A 20,595-nucleotide genomic window follows, 5' to 3' on the forward strand; every position below is an offset into this window, starting at 1 on the left:
GCCCTGGAAATTCAATATTCCATTGTGTGCAGCATACTGTAACAGTCCAACGTGCTGTGGGTGATCTGAGGACTGCTGCTCTGGATCAATGGTGTTGGACAAAAACAATCATCAATCACACATCACAACATCACGGGTCGAGTTTGATTTCAAAACAAGCTATTTACCGTAGATGACACATACTCAAAATGACTGAAAGTAAAGCAGATCATTGTGTTGTGCTAGAATAGAATCGTCTGTGCTTCAAACACACTTAGTACATTTATTTTATATTTTTCTCTCTCAGAAAGAATGACATAATTTCGAGGTTAAAGCAGTCACCTAACACAGCAGAGACCCGGGTTTAGTCCCCGGGGGTGGGGGTCAGACGGTCCTACGGTACAGGCACATTTGGCCGTGTCTGCGGGCGGGAAGCCGGTGGAGTATGTGTCCTGGTTGCTGCATTAGCGCCTCCTATGGTCGGTCTCGGGGGCCTGTTCGGGCAGGGGGGCAGGGGAACTGGGGGGAATAGCGTGATCCTCCCATGTGCTACGTCCAGCTGCTGAAACTCCTCACTGTTATGTGAAAAGAAGCGGCTGGCGAGTGGCGACTGCACATGTATCGGAGGAAGCATGTGCTAGTCTACAGTCTACGGAGAAAACGCGAGGGGAAGGGGGTGGGTTTGGTGGGGGGTGGGGGGGCGGGTTGGTGGGGGGGGGGGATTGCATAGCATTGTGGAATAAAAGCCTACCACTAACTAGGGATGTCACGATACTAGAATTTCTACTTCGATACCGATACCCAGGCAAGTATCAACACTCGATAGCATTTTCGATACCACGCAGCAGGATGACAACAACACATCAAGAGGCATAAAAAAAATAAACAAAGACAGATGGACGGACAGACGTTAGGCATGGGTCGATTTCCGGTTTTACCGGTTCGGTTCGGTATACGAGCCCAAACCGGTTTGATCACGTGCAAACCGAAAAAACCTAATTTTTTTTTTTTTTTTTTTTTTTTTTTTTTTTGTCAGTCCATTCTGATTGCACTATTGTTCGTATTAGCCTCTTCTCAAGTTGCACTAGTAGGCAAAAGTCTTATTTTGTTTATTATGTTGATGTTTGAAGAAAAGTTAAGCTGAATAGTTATGAGAAATAAAAACAGTGTGTTGTTACAGTTAAAAGGTTCTGCTTATTTGTATTCAGTGTTCGTGCTGGTTGGCAGCATACCAGCTTAGAGGTGCATTATCGCCACCAACTGCAGCCGCTTTGATACGTTTTTTTGGGGAATATCGAACCGGTTTCAAAATGTTCAAACCGACCCATGCCTAGGCCCTATATTGTGTGAATTTGTGAGTTTTGAAGTTTATAAGGCAGCTCAGCTGTAAGCCAATCCATTCTGATTGCCCTGCTTGTGTTTTTATTAGCCTTTTCTCAAGTTGCACTATAGGCAGAAGTCTTATTTCATTTATTATTTTGATGTTTAGAAGAAAAGTTGAGCTGAATAGTTATGAGAAATAAATACAGGGTGTGTTTGTTACACAGGTGTCCTGCTTCTTTTTATTCAGTATCATTGCTGGTTGACAATACCAGCTTAGAGGTGTATTATCGCTATCAGGTGGACTGAAGTTGCACTACAGACAGTTATGGGCCACACTCGGGAGCCCTGCTTAATTTTTTTTTTTTTTTTTTTAATTACAAAGAAAATCGGTATACCGGTTCGATCCGGTTTAGACGGCAATATCGAACCGGTTTTAAAATTTTCAAACCGACCCAGCCCTAACAGACGCACACGTCTCCATAATCTAGGCCTGATCAAACTCATTCAAAACTTTGACCTTACACACCAGATTACACCTGTTCTAGTCATCTGGGCTATCATAACACAACAGATTATCCCTGCTCTAGTCATAACACAGCAGATTACACCTGTTCTAGTCATCAGGCTATCATAACACAGCAGATTATCCCTGCTCTAGTCATCATCCTATCGTAACACAGCAGATACCTGTTATAGCCATCATCCTATCATAACACAGCAGATTACACCTGTTCTAGTCATCATCGTATCATAACACATCAGATTATACCTGTTATAGCCATCATCCTATCATAACACAGCAGGTTACACCTGTTCTAGCCATCATCCTATCATAACACAGCAGGTTACACCTGCTCTAGTCATCAGCCTATCATAACACAGCAGATTACACCTGCTCTAGTCATCAGCCTATCATAACACAGCAGATTACACCTGATCTAGTCATCATCCTATCATAACACAGCAGATTACACCTGCTCTAGCCATCAGCCTATAATAACACAGCAGATTACCCCTGCTCTAGTCATCAGTCTATCATAACACAGCATATTACACCTGCTCCAGCCATCAACCTATCATAACACAGCAGATTACACCTGTTCTAGTCATCAGCCTATCATAACAAAGCAGATTACCTCTGCTCTAGTCATCAGCCTATCATAACACAGCAGATTACACCTGCTCTAGTCATCAGCCTATCATAACACAGCATATTACACCTGCTCTAGTCATCAGCCTATCATAACACAGCAGATTACACCTGCTCTAGTCATCAGCCTATAATAACACAGCATATTACACCTGCTCTAGTCATCAGCCTATCATAACACAGCAGATTACACTTGCTCTAGTCATCAGCCTATAATAACACATCAGATTACACCTGCTCTAGTCATCAGCATATCATAACACAGCAGATTACACCTGCTCTAGTCATCAGCCTATCATAACACAGCAGATTACACCTGCTCTAGTCATCAGCCTATCATAACACAGCAGATTACACCTGCTCTAGTCATCAGCCTATAATAACACAGCAGATTACACCTGCTCTAGTCATCAGCCTATAATAACACAGCAGATTACACCTGCTCTAGTCATCAGCCTATAATAACACAGCAGATTACACCTGCTCTAGTCATCAGCCTATAATAACACAGCAGATTACACCTGCTCTAGTCATCAGCCTATAATAACACAGCAGATTACCCCTGCTCTAGTCATCAGCCTATCATAACACAGCAGATTACACCTGCTCTAGTCATCAGCCTATCATAACACAGCAGATTACACCTGCTCTAGTCATCAGCCTATACTCTAGTCATCAGCCTATCATCAGACAGCAGATTACACCTGCTCTAGTCATCAGCCTATCATAACACAACAGATTACACCTGCTCTAGTCATCAACATATCACAACACAGCAGATTACACCAGCTCTAGTCATCAGCCTATCACAACACAGCTGATTACACCTGCTCTACTCATCAGCCTATCATAACACAGCAGATGACCCCTGCTCTAGTCATCAGCCTATCACAACACAGCAGATTACACCTGCTCTAGTCATCAACCTATCATAACACAGCAGATTACCCCTGCTCTAGTCATCAACCTATCATAACACAGCAGATTACATCTGCTCTAGTCATCAGCCTATCATAACACAGCAGATTACACCTGCTCTAGTCATCAGCCTATCATAACACAGCAGATTACCCCTGCTCTAGTCATCAGCCTATCAGAATACTTTGAATTTGTCGAAGCAAAAGATACCGACCAATGACAGGGAGGGATAAATCAGTGGTATGTTCGATTTTTCAGTTGCGAATGAGTATTCTATCTGTTTCAAATTTTGAGTACTGATACTTATCGATACTATCGATACCTTTGACAACCCTGCACTAACTCTACCACCATTATAACAACCTGTCCTGTCCATAAGCAGTCTGCGTGGCTCATAGTGATGTCACCAGCAGGTCCATAAGCAGTCTGCGTGGCTCATAGTGATGTCACCAGTAGGTCAATAAGCAGTCTGCGTGGCTCATAGTGATGTCACCAGCAGGTCCATATAAGCAGTCTGCGTGACTCATATAGTGATGTCACCAGCAGGTCCATATAAGCAGTCTGCGTGGCTCATATAGTGATGTCACCAGCAGGTCCATAAGCAGTCTGCTTGGCTCATAGTGATGTCACCAGCAGGTCCATAAGCAGTCTGCGTGGCTCATAGTGATGTCACCAGCAGGTCCATAAGCAGTCTGCGTGGCTCATAGTGATGTCACCAGCAGGTCCATAAGCAGTCTGCGTGGCTCATAGTGATGTCACCAGCAGGTCCATAAGCAGTCTGCGTGGCTCATAGTGATGTCACCAGCAGGTCCATAAGCAGTCTGCGTGGCTCATAGTGATGTCACCAGCAGGTCCATAAGCAGTCTGCGTGGCTCATAGTGATGTCACCAGCAGGTCCATAAGCAGTCTGCGTGGCTCATAGTGATGTCACCAGCAGGTCCATATAAGCAGTCTGCGTGGCTCATATAGTGATGTCACCAGCAGGTCCATAAGCAGTCTGCTTGGCTCATAGTGATGTCACCAGCAGGCAGGGGCGGACTGGGATCATAATTCAGGCCGGGCATTTGATACCAAGCAGGCCAGGCCGATACGCGCCGACGAAAAATTTGGGGCGTTTGAAGCTCAATTTGGGCCGTTTGAAGCCAGATTTGGGTCGTTTAAAGCCAGATTTGGGCTGTTTGAGCCCGATTTGGGCCGTTTGAAGCCCAATTTGGGCCGTTTGAAGCCCAATTTGGGCCAAGTCCAATTTTACAATGAGATACACCCACTTTAAACCTGAATAAAGTAATAAAACCACTAGTAAACCAGTAGGCGGCGCCTGGCCTGCTGTTCAGTGAGTGGCCTGGCCTGGCCTGAAAAAAAAAAAAAAAAAAAAAAAAATTGGCTGCCAGCAGGTCCATAAGCAGTCTGCGTGGCTCATAGTGATGTCACCAGCAGGGACTGAGCGAAGGCTCCAAACACCTACTGTCACACATACAGCACATTCTCCTAGTCAGAATATGTGTGTTTCCGGTTTAAAGCTGATCCGTGTCAACAACACAATGGTTCCAAACTGGTTACAGAGCATCTCCTCTAATTAAAAATCTATATCGGTCATCCTTTTGATATTGTCCATTGAAGCAGCCTAATCTTTCCACGTAATGCTTATAAATAGCAACGGTGTGCATCACATAATATGCTCCACCCAAAGTGCTTTGGATCAAAGGGGAACATGATCATTGTCGGCCATCCCCAGATCCAGAGATATGAATGAAACAGATCCAGAGATATTAATAAAACAGATCCAGAGATAGGAATAAAACAGATCCAGAGATATGAATAAAACAGATCCAGAGATAGGAATAAAACAGATCCAGAGATATGAATAAAACAGATCCAGAGATAGGAATAAAACAGATCCAGAGATAGGAATAAAACAGATCCAGAGATAGGAATAAAACAGATCCAGAGATCTTAATAAAACAGATCCAGAGATAGGAATAAAACAGATCCAGAGATCTTAATAAAACAGATCCAGAGATCTTAATAAAACAGATCCAGAGATATGAATAAAACAGATCCAGAGATAGGAATAAAACAGATCCAGAGATCTTAATAAAACAGATCCAGAGATAGGAATAAAACAGATCCAGAGATATGAATAAAACAGATCCAGAGATCTTAATAAAACAGATCCAGAGATCTTAATAAAACAGATCCAGAGATCTTAATAAAACAGATCCAGAGATATGAATGAAACAGATCCAGAGATCTTAATAAAACAGATCCAGAGATAGGAATAAAACAGATCCAGAGATAGGAATAAAACAGATCCAGAGATCTTAATAAAACAGATCCAGAGATATGAATAAAACAGATCCAGAGATATGAATGAAACAGATCCAGAGATCTTAATAAAACAGATCCAGAGATAGGAATAAAACAGATCCAGAGATAGGAATAAAACAGATCCAGAGATCTTAATAAAACAGATCCAGATAAGAATAAAACAGAACCAGAGATCTTAATAAAACAGATCCAGAGATCTTAATAAAACAAGGGCCTGAGATGGGCCCAGGCCTTGTTGAATGATAATAAAAACAAGAGCAGGCTGGCAGGGAGGTGAACTCAATCAGAGGCCGCTCCCCACGTGCTCATCTGCCCTCTCCATCGCTCTCTGTCTGTGCTCCTCACTGTGTTCAACTCTCTGTCTGTGCTCCTCACTGTGTTCAACTCTCTGTCTGTGCTCCTCACTGTGTTCAACTCTCTGTCTGTGCTCCTCACTGTGTTCAGCTGTCTGTGCTCCTCACTGTGTTCAGCTCTCTGTCTGTGCTCCTCACTGTGTTCTGTCTGTGCTCCTCACTGTGTTCAGCTCTCTGTCTGTGCTCCTCACTGTGTTCAGCTCTCTGTCTGTGCTCCTCACTGTGTTCTGTCTGTGCTCCTCACTGTGTTCAACTCTCTGTCTGTGCTCTTCACTGTGTTCAACTCTCTGTCTGTGCTCTTCACTGTGTTCAGCCCTCTGTCTGTGCTCTTCACTGTGTTCAGCTCTCTGTCTGTGCTCCTCACTGTGTTCAGCTCTCTGTCTGTGCTCTTCACTGTGTTCAGCTCTCTGTCTGTGCTCCTCACTGTGTTCAGCTCTCTGTCTGTGCTCCTCACTGTGTTCAACTCTCTGTCTGTGCTCCTCACTGTGTTCAGCTCTCTGTCTGTGCTCCTCACTGTGTTCAGCTCTCTGTCTGTGCTCCTCACTGTATTCAGCTCTCTGTCTGTGCTCCTCACTGTGTTCAACTCTCTGTCTGCGCTCATCACTGTGTTCAGCCCTCTGTCTGTGCTCCTCACTGTGTTCAGCTCTCTGTCTGTGCTCCTCACTGTGTTCAGCTCTCTGTCTGTGCTCCTCACTGTGTTCAACTCTCTGTCTGCGCTCCTCACTGTGTTCAGCTCTCTGTCTGTGCTCCTCACTGTGTTCAGCTCTCTGTCTGTGCTCCTCACTGTGTTCAGCTCTCTGTCTGTGCTCCTCACTGTGTTCTGTCTGTGCTCCTCACTGTGTTCAACTCTCTGTCTGTGCTCCTCACTGTGTTCAGCTCTCTGTCTGTGCTCCTCACTGTGTTCAACTCTCTGTCTGCGCTCCTCACTGTGTTCAGCCCTCTGTCTGTGCTCCTCACTGTGTTCAACTCTCTGTCTGTGCTCCTCACTGTGTTCAGCTCTCTGTCTGTGCTCCTCACTGTGTTCAGCTCTCTGTCTGTGCTCCTCACTGTGTTCAGCTCTCTGTCTGTGCTCCTCACTGTGTTCAGCTCTCTGTCTGTGCTCCTCACTGTGTTCAACTCTCTGTCTGTGCTCCTCACTGTGTTCAACTCTCTGTCTGCGCTCCTCACTGTGTTCAGCCCTCTGTCTGTGCTCCTCACTGTGCACAAACTCCTCCGCTTTTAACGAACGCTTTTAACAGACAATTTGGCGATATAAATATAAGATCACTAAGCAGGTCTCACTGACGAGCTAAATCATGATGACCCCGAATGACACGTCTGATACACAATGCACACCAGTCCTGTGCTGTCAATGAAGACACGCCCACACTATTTCATGTTCAGGACTCGCGGGTATCAGCAGCTGTATGACAATGGAACTCTGCTCAACGCCTCAGAGCGTTCATGTCAGTACACTACCTTGACAGCTATACTCTTTTCCCCCTCACCAGTCCCTCACCAGTCCCTCACCAGTCCCTCGGCAGCCTTAAAGAAGATGACAACCATCCCATAATTAAAGGAGATGACAGACTAATGACAGATCAGTGTCTCTCACCGTGGCTGCTCTGCTGTGGTTTGGATGCAAACACAGCAGAGGCTGGGGGAACGCAGACTACAGGTTGGGTCAGCGCTCCATAGGGGTGTGACTCTTTGGGTATCTCGCGATTTGATTCTGATTCCTCGGATCACGGTTTGATTCTAAATCGATTTTGGGTTCAGTAGGGCACATAGGGGGATTTCAGGATCTATTCGTGTCCGCTGTGTGCTAAGAAAGGCGGTGTAGGAAATGATGCAATGAAAGCAGAATAAAGCGTATAAGATTATATAGTTTTTTCCATTTGAAAAAGTTTGATCAACTGATTGCGATAATGTAAACACCCCAAACCGAAGACAAAAGGTAACATTTATTCATGCTAAACTTGTACAAATAAAAATGTCTTAGTATTTCTCAGTTCTCAGTGACTTCAAGAAATTAAGTTAAAGTCATAAAAAAGAATGGGGGGGGGGGGGACTTCTTGGAAGTTGTGAATCGATTCAGAATCGTGGAAGATGAGAATCGTGATTCTTACATGAATGAATTGTGGGGAGGGGGGACACACACCCCTAGTGGTCCACATGCATTTATGTGTGTGTGTGTGTGTGTGTGTGTGTGTGTGTGTGTGTGTGTGTGTGTGTGTGTGTGTGTGTGTGTGTGTGTGTGTGTGTGTGTGTGTGTGTGTGCAGGGGCGAATTTTCCACTGGGGACAGGGGGGACATGTCCCCCCCACTTTTCAAAAACCTTGATTCTGTCCCCCCCCCACTTTTTAAACTGAAAAAATCGTGGGTAAACTGAAAAAATCATGCTTAACACATTCAGTGCCAGCGACGCCATATGGCGTCAAGAGAAATTTACCGTACAGTGCCAGCGACGCCATATGGCGTCAAGAAATCCAAAATCATATTTTTCCATATTTGTGCAGCTTAAGGTCGTACGCAGCCTGTCAACATAATTTCCTTCAATGGATCTCACGGCGCCACCTTAAAAAATGGACGCGATCAGAGCGCGCCGCCCCCCCCGACTCCTTTGTCTTGACTGAGTTTGGGAAATCGCTTCAGTCCCTTGGTGATAGCAGATGGTAGCATACGATAGATAGCATTGAGAATTAGCATTGAGAAATAGCATTGAGCATTAGATAGTTATTAGCGGTATATTTAGATCAGATAGGTAGATAGATAGATTGATAGCATCAGATAGATTAGTTTGTGAGATTGTGGTGAGTGTTGAGCGTTTGGTGTATTTCAGGTGAGTGCTTGGGTGTTTGAGGTGTGTGTGTGAGGGCCGCGTGTGTGTGTGAGTGTTTGTGATAGCGTTAGGTCGATTAGTTTAGCAGGCAGCAGTAGTAGCGTTAGCGTATAGTTATTAGTTAGTGTAGTGTGTGTAAAAAAAAAACAAAAAAAACAAAAAAATACGTGTTTGTGCGTCTCTGTCTGTCTGTGTCTGTCTCTGTGTGTTGTGTGTTGTGTGTGTGTGTGTGTGTGTGTGTGTGTGTGTGTGTGTGTGTGTGTGTGTGTGTGTGTGTTTAGTTGGCTAGTTGGCTAGTCTAGAGCTAGCTTAGCTGTAGGGATGCCCAGGCGCAAGCGTCCCCAGCCTGCCTTCGGGCAGCTCACATTACAGCAGGCCCTGGACCGCGCTGTTGAGTCGAGAGGTCTCCCGGAGACGGACTCCGACGAGCCGGTCTCTTCCTCTGAACATGACGATGCTAGGGATTCAGACTGGCAACCGCCTGCACCGAGTGGTGCCTTTTTGGACTCCAGCGATGGTGAGATCGATTTACGATCATCTGATATTGAAAACACTTTTTTCCTTCAATCATATATATCATATTTTTATAAACTCTCACTTTGGATACAGATGAGGAGGAGGAGGAGACTCCTGAGTTGCCCGTGGCGTCGTCTTCTAGAGGTAAGAACCTAGATATATATACGTTATTATTGATCCTTTGCAGGAAATTCATGTGTCAGGTATACAGCTAAATCTACATTTCAGGACAAACAGAACAATGTATCATCATCATCTTCATAGGAGAGCAAAAAGTAGCCTACTAAAAGTGACTTACAGTATATAGCAGTGATGCCCAACCAGTAGATCGGGAGAGAGAGAGAGAGAGAGACAGACAGACAAACAAACAAAGAGGGAGTGTGTTGTGGCGACTTTACTATGCAGGCTGGAAACTGTGTCTGTGTAGTATACCGTAAATTCCGGACTATAAGACGCACCGGTGTATAAGCCGCGGGACCAAAATTGACTATTTTTTTCTTCTATAAGCCGCACCGGACTATAAGCCGCGGGTGTTTTGATGTTTAATTACCATGTGAAAGGGTTCGTGCACAGAGAGGAATGTCGGGAAAGAGATCGCTGTTTGGGGAAGCTCCCATTTATTAACATTTCAACAAAACAAAACAAAAGTCAGGTCACTAATCCCCAGACAAAATCACACAACAATAGGCTACCGTATATGTGCAGCAAACCTGTAACCAGAGAAGTCAAGTCACTAATCCTCGTCTTCCTCTTCTTCCTGCGTACTGAAACCACCAAAGTCCTCATCTTCAGTGTCGGAAACGAACAGGTTCAGGGTGGCTTCGTCAACCACTCTCCTCTCTCCTTCATTGTCACTCAAAACCAACGAACTCCTCTTCATCAGTGTCGGCATCGAACAGCCTCTGAAGCCTCTGACGGCCCTCAGCGCCAGCTGTGGCGGCGTCATCCTTTTCATCCCGCAGCAGTCCAGCGTTTTGGAATCCGTTGGTGATTGTGGATGTTTTCACACTCCTATAATATTCCGTGATCTTCCTTTGTGTGAATTCGCCGAAGTTTGTGATTTTCTCCTGGTAGTCGGGAGGGAGTTGTTCAGTAGTTCTCCCCCGGACGGACAGTCCCTTTCGTCTCATGAATCGGTAGCACCAAGATGGCCCACCTCTGAAATGTTCAATTTTCATCTCGGTGGCGATTGTTTTGGCCTTCAGTCGGATCTGCACCGTGGAAACGTCTCGGCCGTCTCCTCTCTGGGTCAACACCCAGTCCTCAAGGGAATCTTCAAGTTCCGGCCATCTGCTTTTGTGGCCTCTGAAGGACTTTTTTGTCTTATTACACTGAGACAGTTCCTGCTGCTGCTGCTTCCAACGTCTCACCATTGACTCATCGATGCCCAGGATACGCGCTGCTGCTCTGTTTGTTTCTTTTAGTGCGAGTTCGACTGCTTTCAGCTTGAAAGCTGCGTCGTGTGACTTTCTGCGTACCTTCCCCATGGTAAGTGAGAGAGAGACTGCTTGTCTTGTTGTGATTCCGGGCTGATGAACTTTGCTTACCGTAATTACCATATGTAAGGGTTCACGCACAGAGGGGATTGTTGGCTGTTTGAGGAAGCTCCCATTTACCGTATTACCGTAACATTTCAACAAAACAACATAACACAACACCTTTGTTTATTTCGACAGTGCACACAGTGTCCGCGGTGTGGTGAAAAGAGGGCAAGAGAGGAAATTAAAACAGAAGTGGATTTATAGTTAGAAAGAGTGCTAAAAAAGAGAGATTTTTTTTTTTTTTTTTTTTTTTTCTGAAAAAATCCATAGATAAGACGCACCGTTATATAAGCCGCAGGGGCCAAAAAACGGGAAAAAAGCCGCGGCTTATAGTCCGGAATGTGCATTTGCAATGTTGAAACTGGACTGGTAGATCTTGGCAGACTGGCTTCTTGAAAAGTAGAGGTACAAATGTAAAAAAAATAAACACACACACGCACACACACCTTTTATTATTCAGCCATTTATTTTCGTAAATAAAAGCTTGGTAAGAATAACAATCCTGAATTATTTAGCCTATTCTAATACCATGTAAAATATACAATTTCAGAGTTGGAGGACAGTGAGGATGACGAAAACCAAGGGGCTTCCTCCAGCTTCCCACGTGTTGCACGTTTGCACTCCAGTGATGAAGGTGAGATCAATGCCATTTTAGAATTCCAATTCAATCTGATAGTGAATGAAAACATAAACTTTTTTCCTTCAAGAAATTTCAATTTCATATTTTTATAAATTCACTTTTACGACAGAAGAGTCGGAGGATCCACCACCACCACCACCACCACCACCTTCTTCAAGTGCAGTTGGGCGCAAAAGAGGTGGGAACCTTTTTTATTCAGTTTATTTTTGTCAACACAAGGCTTCTAATTATTGGATTTTGTCAAAAAGACAGCTTGTTTACATATCACAATTGTCTGAAGAAAAACCTTTTATTTCATATTATTTTTATTTTATTTTATTTTTATTCAGCTGGCAAGACTCGCCATCAGGAGGACCCGCCAAGCTGGCGGGAAACGGGTGACTGGAGCCCCAAGAGCTTGCCATTCACGGGAGTGGCAGGTCCTAGCAACGCGGCAGCATCCATCCAGTCCGACCAGCCTGTCGACTTCGTGGAGCTCTACCTCTGCGAGGAGCTGCTGCAGCTCATTGTTGAGCAGACAAACACTTATGCACAACAGTGCATTGCTGTCCTCCATCAGCTGCGTCTCCCCTTCTCCAGGGCAAATGCCTGGGTTCCGCTGACGGTGGTAGAGCTGAAGCGGTTTTTGGGTTTGCTCTTCCTCACCGGCCTCATAAAGAAACCCAGCATCGCGGAATACTGGTCTCTTGAACATGCACTTGAAACGCCCTACTTCAGAAGAACAATGCCACGGAACAGGTACCAGATAATCTGGCGCTTTATTCATTTCAGTGACAACCGGGAGGTCGATGGCAGCGACCCGCTGCACAAAGTGCGTCTCGTCCTGGACCTGCTGCTCTGCAAATTCAGGGAGATGTACCGGCCCTCACAGAACATCAGTGTGGACGAAGGCATGCTTCTCTGGCGCGGGAGACTGCGGTTCAAGGTGTACAACCCGGCAAAACCAGTCAAGTACGGGATCAAGAGCTACATACTCTGCGATTCTGAAAACGGCTATTGCTACTCCATGAAGCCCTACTGTGGAACAAGCAACACACTGCAGGACACCGTGCGCTTCCTGGTCGACGGCCTTGAGGGTTTTGGCCACCGCCTCTACATGGACAACTTCTACAACAGTGAGTCCATGTGTCGACTTCTCCTCAGCCTCCACATAGACTCAGCCGGCACACTCCGTGTGAACAGGGGAGAACCACCGTCAATCCGGCAGGTCAGCATGTCGGATCTGGCAGTCGGTGAACGACGCGCTCTCCACAATGACGCAGTGATGGTCCTGGCGTGGCGAGACAAGCGGATCGTGAGGATGATCACCACCTTCCACACGGATGACATGAAGACCGTAGAGGTGAGACAGAAAGGCCAAAGTGAGAGAGTCCCCCAACAAAAACCAGCATGCGTCGTGGCCTACAACCAGTACATGAATGGTGTAGATCGGCTAGATCAGAAGATCAGCTATTACCCATTCATCAGGAAGACGGCGAAATGGAGCTCCAAATTCGTGGCGTACCTGATTGAGATTGCGATCAGCAATGCCTTCATCCTTTACAGAAACCGCAACCCAACGGCCAGCTGCAAAACGCTCAAAGACTTCACCCTGTCGGTGATCAAGTCCTGGACGGAGGCATCTGTCCCCCCCCCCCCCTCCTCCTCCGGCGGCAGGTGACCAACCTCCTCCTCGCCAAGCCACGCCCATCCACCCGCGGAAACGGTCCGCTTCCGCTTCCGCGACTGTGGACTTCGAGGGACATGTCCCACAGCCAATCGAGGTGCCACCCACGAAGGACAAGGCCTACAGGCGATGTGTGCACTGCGCAGAGAAAGGAGTCAGAAAAGAGACTAAATACGTTTGCCCCAAATGTGACTACCTCCCTCTCTGCCTGTACCCCTGCTACTTCGAGTATCATTCCCAGTGACAGTTTCATCCTCTCCCCACTCCCTCCCCCACCTCACCCCCCCAACCCCAAAAAAAAAAAAAAAAAAAAAAAAAAAGTAGATGAGGTCTATTGTTTATAGTCCGGTGGGCTGTCGTCTTTTCACACACTTTTTCCCGCAGGTAAACTAGACATTCTAACCTTTCATTCCAGCTATAGCATTTTGTTCAACTCAAAGGAGAATTCATTATTTGGCCTATGTTTACATAAAGTTGTCTTGATTTCCAAATATTTTGAAGGTCCATGTGAAGAAGATAAAACAGTGCAGGACATGTTGTGTTTTGAATATTGTTATTATGTTACACATCAAATGAAAGCTTTCAATGTGTAGTTTCATAAAAATAAAAAATAAAGGTGATATATTGTTTCCCTATGTAAATAGAGACTTCAATATCCAGCATGACCTCATGAAAGTGAGCATTTTGATGTTAGACCAAGATGTATACAGATATTTGTAGAAAATAAACAAAACATTCTTTTCACATACTTTTTCCCGCCGGTAAACTAGACATTCTAACCTTTCATTCCAGCTATAGCATTTTGTTCAACTCAAAGGAGAATTCATTATTTGGCCTATGTTTACATAAAGTTGTCTTGATTTCCAAATATTTTGAAGGTCCATGTGAAGAAGATAAAACAGTGCAGGACATGTTGTGTTTTGAATATTGTTATTATGTTACACATCAAATGAAAGCTTTCAATGTGTAGTTTCATAAAAATAAAAAATAAAAGTTGATATCTTCTTTCTTTGTGGAAATATGGACTTCATTATCCAGCATGACCCCATGAAAGTGAACATTTTGATGTTAGACCAAGCTGTAAACTAAAATTTGTAGAAAAAAAACAACACATTCTTTTGACATACTTTTTCCCGCAGGTGAACTAGACATTCTAACCTTTCATTTTAGCTATAGCATTTTGTTCAACTCAAAGCAGAATTCATTCTGTCGCCCTTTCTAACATAAAGATGTGATTATCTCAGAAACTAATTTCACCCTGCTTTTTTCGGTCGAAAACACTCTTTTTCAGAGGGGTGTATTTCCAAAATGGAAATGGTTTATAAACAAACTTTTTTTTTTAAATGAAACAGAAGGGTTCAAAGTTTCATTGAGGCTATTGGTTGTCCATATAAGAGGAACACAAAAAATGATATGGCTATATTACAATGCATTGCGGCCTATGTGGCACAGCAAGCAACCTTTTGCCCAAGGGCCGTGGCACTGAAAGTGTTAATATGCTAATGTTTGACCAGCCATCATATTATGGCTGAGAATGTTAATTGAGTTGCTAATTATAAGCTATAGGCTACTCCAAAAGATTTCCTTGTCTGTAAAAAGTGCCCTCTCCAGACCCTGAATGCATTTCTAATGGCGCTCTGTATGGAAACTCCCCTTTCCAAGCCGTCCCTGAAGGCAGCACTCACAGAGTTTGGCTTTTCTTAAGACTAAATAATGATATCACAACAGTATTGTAACAGCAAATTTAACTTTTGTACTAATATTATTCAGTTTGTGGAGTTATTTTTCTGTGACAAGTATCATCCAAATGTTAATTTAAATTGAGATATTCCTCTAAATCTGGCTAAAAATGTTAAAACTTTTTTGCCAGCCCCTGCCCCTCTAACATTCTCTGCACGTCCCTGCTGCTGTATAAAGGGTTAGGTGATGAGAGGAAGTGAACATGGTAAGCAGTGAACATGGTTGAATTTAAAATAAAGCACACTAATAATAATAATAATAATGATAATAATAATACAACCAACGTGATTTCAATATGGCTCTGGCTTTCACATCAGTATTGTTCTATGCCTTGTTCATGTCACCTGCTTTCATATCAGAGCTCTGATGAGTTGGAGGAGGTGGTGTCTAAAAGGCATGTATTGAGTGATGTGTGTAGTTCTTCATAGATCTAGCCTGTTAATCTTCCCCTCAGAGTGCACCAAATTGATGCAATTTACTTTAAAATGTAAAAAAAAAACTTCCGGGGGGCATGCCCCCGGACCGCCCTAGAGGGTCGGCGCACCACATTTTATTGTGTACCCCCCCCCCCACTTGTGAAAGCAGGTATTCGCCGTCCTCATTCTTGAAGGTAGCATCGCACGCGACAGGTCGCACTGGTGCTGTTTCCATTGAATAGACAGAGCTTTTCTAACCTTGGCTTGATCAAGTTGTTTCCCAAAGCATTTGGCAATAAATTAGTATAACACGGCATGGCTGATGGCTGTTTACTCTAACGTATAATCCAAACAGGTCGAGGCTTCACAGGCGAACGTTTCATTGTTTTTACACTTTTAATTTGAAGGCGAAAAATGGAAATGGTGCATGTGAAATGATAGAATTGACAGACCAGTGTCAATTCAATCTACTATCACACCATTTCCCGTTTCGGCCTTCAAAGTAAAATCGTGAAACCAAGCGAGAACGTTGCATTTCACAAACAAATTGGTAACGACAGCTTGTCATTTAACACATTCACTGCCAGCCGTTTTTTTTTTACTGTAGGTAGGTTCTGCCAGAGGTTTTTTTTTGAGGATTCTGGCTCATCTTTCAAGACCCGAGGATTCTTTTCTGCTAAGATTTTGTGAACACACAATATCTCAAAATAACTAATAGAATGTGTGCTTTCTCTGTCTAAAAGAGTTAGTTTGTAGAGTTAGTAGTTATGTAAGCATTAGCAGTTGAATACAGCATGGTTTCAGCGTCTGGAAATTTATTCTGAGATAAACGGCTTTTTGTGAAATTCGATAGAACAGTCACTTTAACCATTCATTTTTGGCATCAGTAAGACGTCAGACATCTAAACAATAGTTTTGAACAGTAATTTCCTCCATAACAGCAGGAAACCCCCCTCTGCTTCCAACTCCTCCCTCCGTGGGCGTTCTCCTCCGCCCTCCTTGGCGGAGGAGCCAGGCAGCAGCAACTCGTTTGTCACAGACCCGCTGCCTGGCTCCTGCCTGGCAGTCTGGATGGGGCTCGCTGGATGGGTTTCGCTCGTTTCTTGGCGGTCCGGTTGAGAGCTCTGATGAAGCTCTTGCGATTCTGGGCTTATTTATGGTGCGTGTTTCAAAGTGTGCATCCAGTCTATTCTTGGAACCCCCCACCGTTGCCACCGCTGTGCATCAGCGCGAAAGTGAAAGCGTTTTCGCCATCCATTTTACTGTATGAGAGCGGCTTCCTCGCGCTTTTCCCTCCAGTTTTGGCTCGCCTCTTTCTACTGTGGAGAGACATGTCGCCACTCAGTGGGTCGGTAAAATAGATTATACACATTCAATACCTCCAATAGTGGTATAGGAGACGTAAAAGGGTTAGATGAACGTCCCACCGTCAAAAAAAAAAATCTCATTGGCAGTGAACGTGTTAATAAAGCATGGTTAAAACAAACTCCACTTACACTTGAAGGTCTGCCATGCTGCTATCCTCCTGGCTGTAGTGTAAGTCCTGCTTTGGGGCACACGGAGCGGGTTTTCTAAAGTAACGGTAACGTTAGTTAGCAACCTAACTAGCCGGCTGCTGTCCATAACAAAGTCAGGTAAGATGCTTCGTATTGTTCAAAAGTGACTTTTCTGACACTGTACAAACATCTGACTGCACTGAAATTAAGTAAAGGTTGACGTTATTGACTATTATAGAATAGAAATGAAAAGAAAGTGACAGATGTTTGTTATTTAGCCAACAATGTTTAACTTTTTTCTGATGCGGGAGGCTTTGTGGGCGCCGCCATTAGGGGCTCGCTTCGTTCTTCTTCGTTGTTTTGGAAGGGTCGAAAGGTATTATGGGATATCCTAGTCCACCAAAGGCACCATAATATGGTTCCTCGAAAATTGGTAAAAAAAACACGATTTCAGACGGAAGCCCGTCTTGATTGTCACACGAACACTACAACACATGCATGCGGCCACTACACACACTCATGCTGACGGTGGCCGGTGAAATATGTCCTCTGCATTTGACCCATCCAGGCTTGTCCTTTCCTCCAGGGGGCAGACCAGGTCGCTTTTTCTTTCCAGCACCCGGGGACCATCATTGGACCATCATTGGACCAACTTCAGATGTTGTCGTCACTGGTCGGATGACGATCTTCTGCATGTTTTTGGTGGGGGGTTATGTACGGAGGAACCCCCTGGGGGGTACGGGGAGAACATGCAAACTCCACACAGAGAGGCCCTTGCGACGAGATAGCCCACCTGGGCAGTGGGCATTGACGATATGGGGGGGTCACAACTCCAGCACCCACAGCGTCCCAGGCGAGATTCGAACTCAGGACCTTCTAGCTGTGAGGCGACAGCGCTACCAACTGTGGCACCGTACCCCTTAGGTACTAGGAACTAGGTAATATAAAGGTTGCAAATTCAGTGAACTTATGTATCAAACTGGTTTCAGACAGCCTAATTACAACTTCTGACCTACAAATGCCACCTACAGTATTATACTGTAGCTCATTCACTTGAAAATCAGACAGGGCCTTTATGTACATTAGCACTTGGCTAGTTTAGATGTGCTGTGGGGGTGGAGTGAGAGGCTGCATGAAGGCTAAGCTGCTGTTGGTTAGCAGAAGAAGAAATAGCTCAGCCTCACCCACAGCAGAGAGCATATCAGTGTTAGAGCAAAACAAAATAACGATTCTGTGTTTTTGAGTGTGTGTTTGTGTCCACACCAGACTGTCTATTTCCCCTCACTTACTGGCTGCTTGTGAGTGCCAATGTGTGTGTACATGGGTAAGCATGAGACTGACTGTGATCATGGACATAGGTGGTCTGGCTGGTGTCAGACTGCCGAGCTGCTGCATTGTAGTTCAGGCTTTCTCTCTCTCTCTCTCTCTCTCTCTCTCTCTCTGATGATGAGTCCAATCAAGCAGCCAGCAGGTGAGGGACTATATTCTCTGACATGGCATTTCTAAAGGGTTCAGTGGATGAGCCATGCAGGCTTTGGCAGACCATCTGTGTGGCCTTTTAAGCCCCCAAACTGGCACATTGCAACGCCAAAGGCGGGGTCTTTATCTGCTCCGTGAAAGTTATATATATATATATATACATACATATATATATATATATATATATATATATATATATATATATATATATATATATATATATATACTGTATATGTGTGTGTGTGTGTGTGTATATATATATATATATATATATATATGTATATATATATATATATATACTGTATGTGTGTGTGTGTGTGTGTGTGTGTGTGTGTGTGTGTGTGTGTGTGTGTGTATATATATATACTGTGTATATATATGTGTGTGTGTATATATATGTGTGTGTGTGTGTGTACACACACACACACACACACACACACACACACACACACACACACACACACACACACACACACACACACACGAAATATATATATACATATAGTGTAAAATTCCCATATCACTATAGGACATTATATATAGGCTAGTAGCTTTAATATGTATATCATTCCTCTTCATTGGTTCTTTGTGTAAGGCTACCCTAGCTAACCTGGCTCACCTGCAATGCTGCTGGATGAGGACAGAACAGAGAGAAGAGGGTCTGCCCGCCACTGCGTCTAAAATGTGCCTCTCACTGCTTTGCCTGCATACATCACATGTGCCTGCGTGGACACATCCTCCCATTCAACTTGCACAGATCATTTCCATCAACTTGACACACAAAAACACAAGATTGTATAACAACAAACCCTGCTGCATTGATTATTCTTACCCCCGCCCCAACCCCCCACTGTGTTGTACACCCATTTCTGCAATTCATCCAACGTCAAAGCACTGAACGCACCGAGGGCATCAGCGCTGTGCGCGTCGGGGACGTGCGTCTCGGTGAGCGGCGGCTCCCCATTGATAAAAGTCCTCGTCGGAGAGGGCTGCATTCAACGTCACCAAGACATGCATGCACTTCTATCTATCTAGGCTATACAGGGGAACATGCGGTCGAACGGCTTCACAACCAGACAAGAAGGAAGCCAGGGAAACATCACAACCATCAGAACCATGACTTGCACCGTGCGTTTTTGGGTGGAAAATCGTACCTGCAGTTTGTCTGATGTAAACACCTCGGTGTCCACCTCGCAGGCGATGATTGTCACCATCTCCAGTTTCATATTTATCGATGGCATTCCCTTTCGTGGCTCGGGGGGGGGGGGGGGGGGGGGATAAAATGGAATATAAAAACCGTTCTCTTGCTCGCCGGCTTGTCACAGAGAAAGAGGCAGCGGAAACTTAGCGTAAGTCCAACAACAGACTGTTTTGCTGCGCTTTATTGCTCTGAGTTCCTCACTGCACTGGAGCGCTGTGGAAAGTGATGCTGCAGCAGCGGCGGCGGCACAAACTCTCTCTCTCTCTCTCTCTCTCTCTCTCTCTCTTTCTCACTCTACCCCCTCCCCACCGGCTCCACATTGACGTCATCACCATCTTCACGGTCGTCATTTTTTACGTCACTACAGTGCTTGACGGGCCGTGCAGGGGCACTGCAGATTTCACAGTCCGGTGTATGTAGCCTATTAAAAAAAAATGTGTCCACCGAGCCAGCAACAACAACAACAACAATAATAATAATAATAATAATAATAATAATAATAACAATAATAATAATAATAATGGTAAGTCAGGTACTGTAATATCAGTGTCACCTTGACAGAAAGCCTATATTTACAAGGCTCAATGTGCACAACAGCTCAGCATTATGCAACCAATAGAGTGCAAGAGTCAGTGCGCTGCCAATTCCTGTGATCAAAGAATGATCGAGCAAGAGCCACGTGCTGAGAGAGAGAGAGAGAGAGAGAGAGAGAGAGAAGGGGTTTTCATTTATACTATTTTGAATAGGCTAGATGATGAGCTCACACAGACAGAGATATCCACAGCAGTGCGCATTGAAAAATGTGAAACCACACACGGACACTGAATGCATACAGTAGCCTAATATTACAATCCCTTTTCCATCAAGGCATGTTGCATAATAGTAGGCCTACCCATCAGCAAACGTTCAGGAGTGACATTTTCCCAGGAGCCTTGAGTTGACATAGTTTGCGCTTTAGCATCTGCAACAGACAAACAGCATGTCTGCACTGTGTGGTCATGCAGTCATAAAGTGTTCATCTCCCGACC

General features: G+C 44.7%; 1 protein-coding gene across 1 annotated transcript in view; it reads right to left on the bottom strand.

The window, feature by feature from the left end:
• rcan3 (regulator of calcineurin 3) overlaps positions 1-19,610 on the bottom strand; it is a gene marked incomplete at its 3' end in the record, with an annotated part of 118,899 nt that extends 99,289 nt beyond the window's left edge. The window contains exon 1 of the mRNA XM_083633273.1: positions 19,521-19,610. Within this exon, the coding sequence (XP_083489399.1) occupies positions 19,521-19,607 (87 nt within the window). The 5' untranslated portion in view covers positions 19,608-19,610. The remainder of the gene's footprint in view (positions 1-19,520) is intronic.
• Between the last annotated feature and the right edge of the window lie 985 nt (positions 19,611-20,595).

The sequence above is a fragment of the Poromitra crassiceps genome (genome assembly GCF_964638095.1).
Source record: "Poromitra crassiceps genome assembly, chromosome: 3".
In the NCBI taxonomy this organism is placed as follows: Eukaryota; Metazoa; Chordata; class Actinopteri; order Beryciformes; family Melamphaidae; genus Poromitra; species Poromitra crassiceps.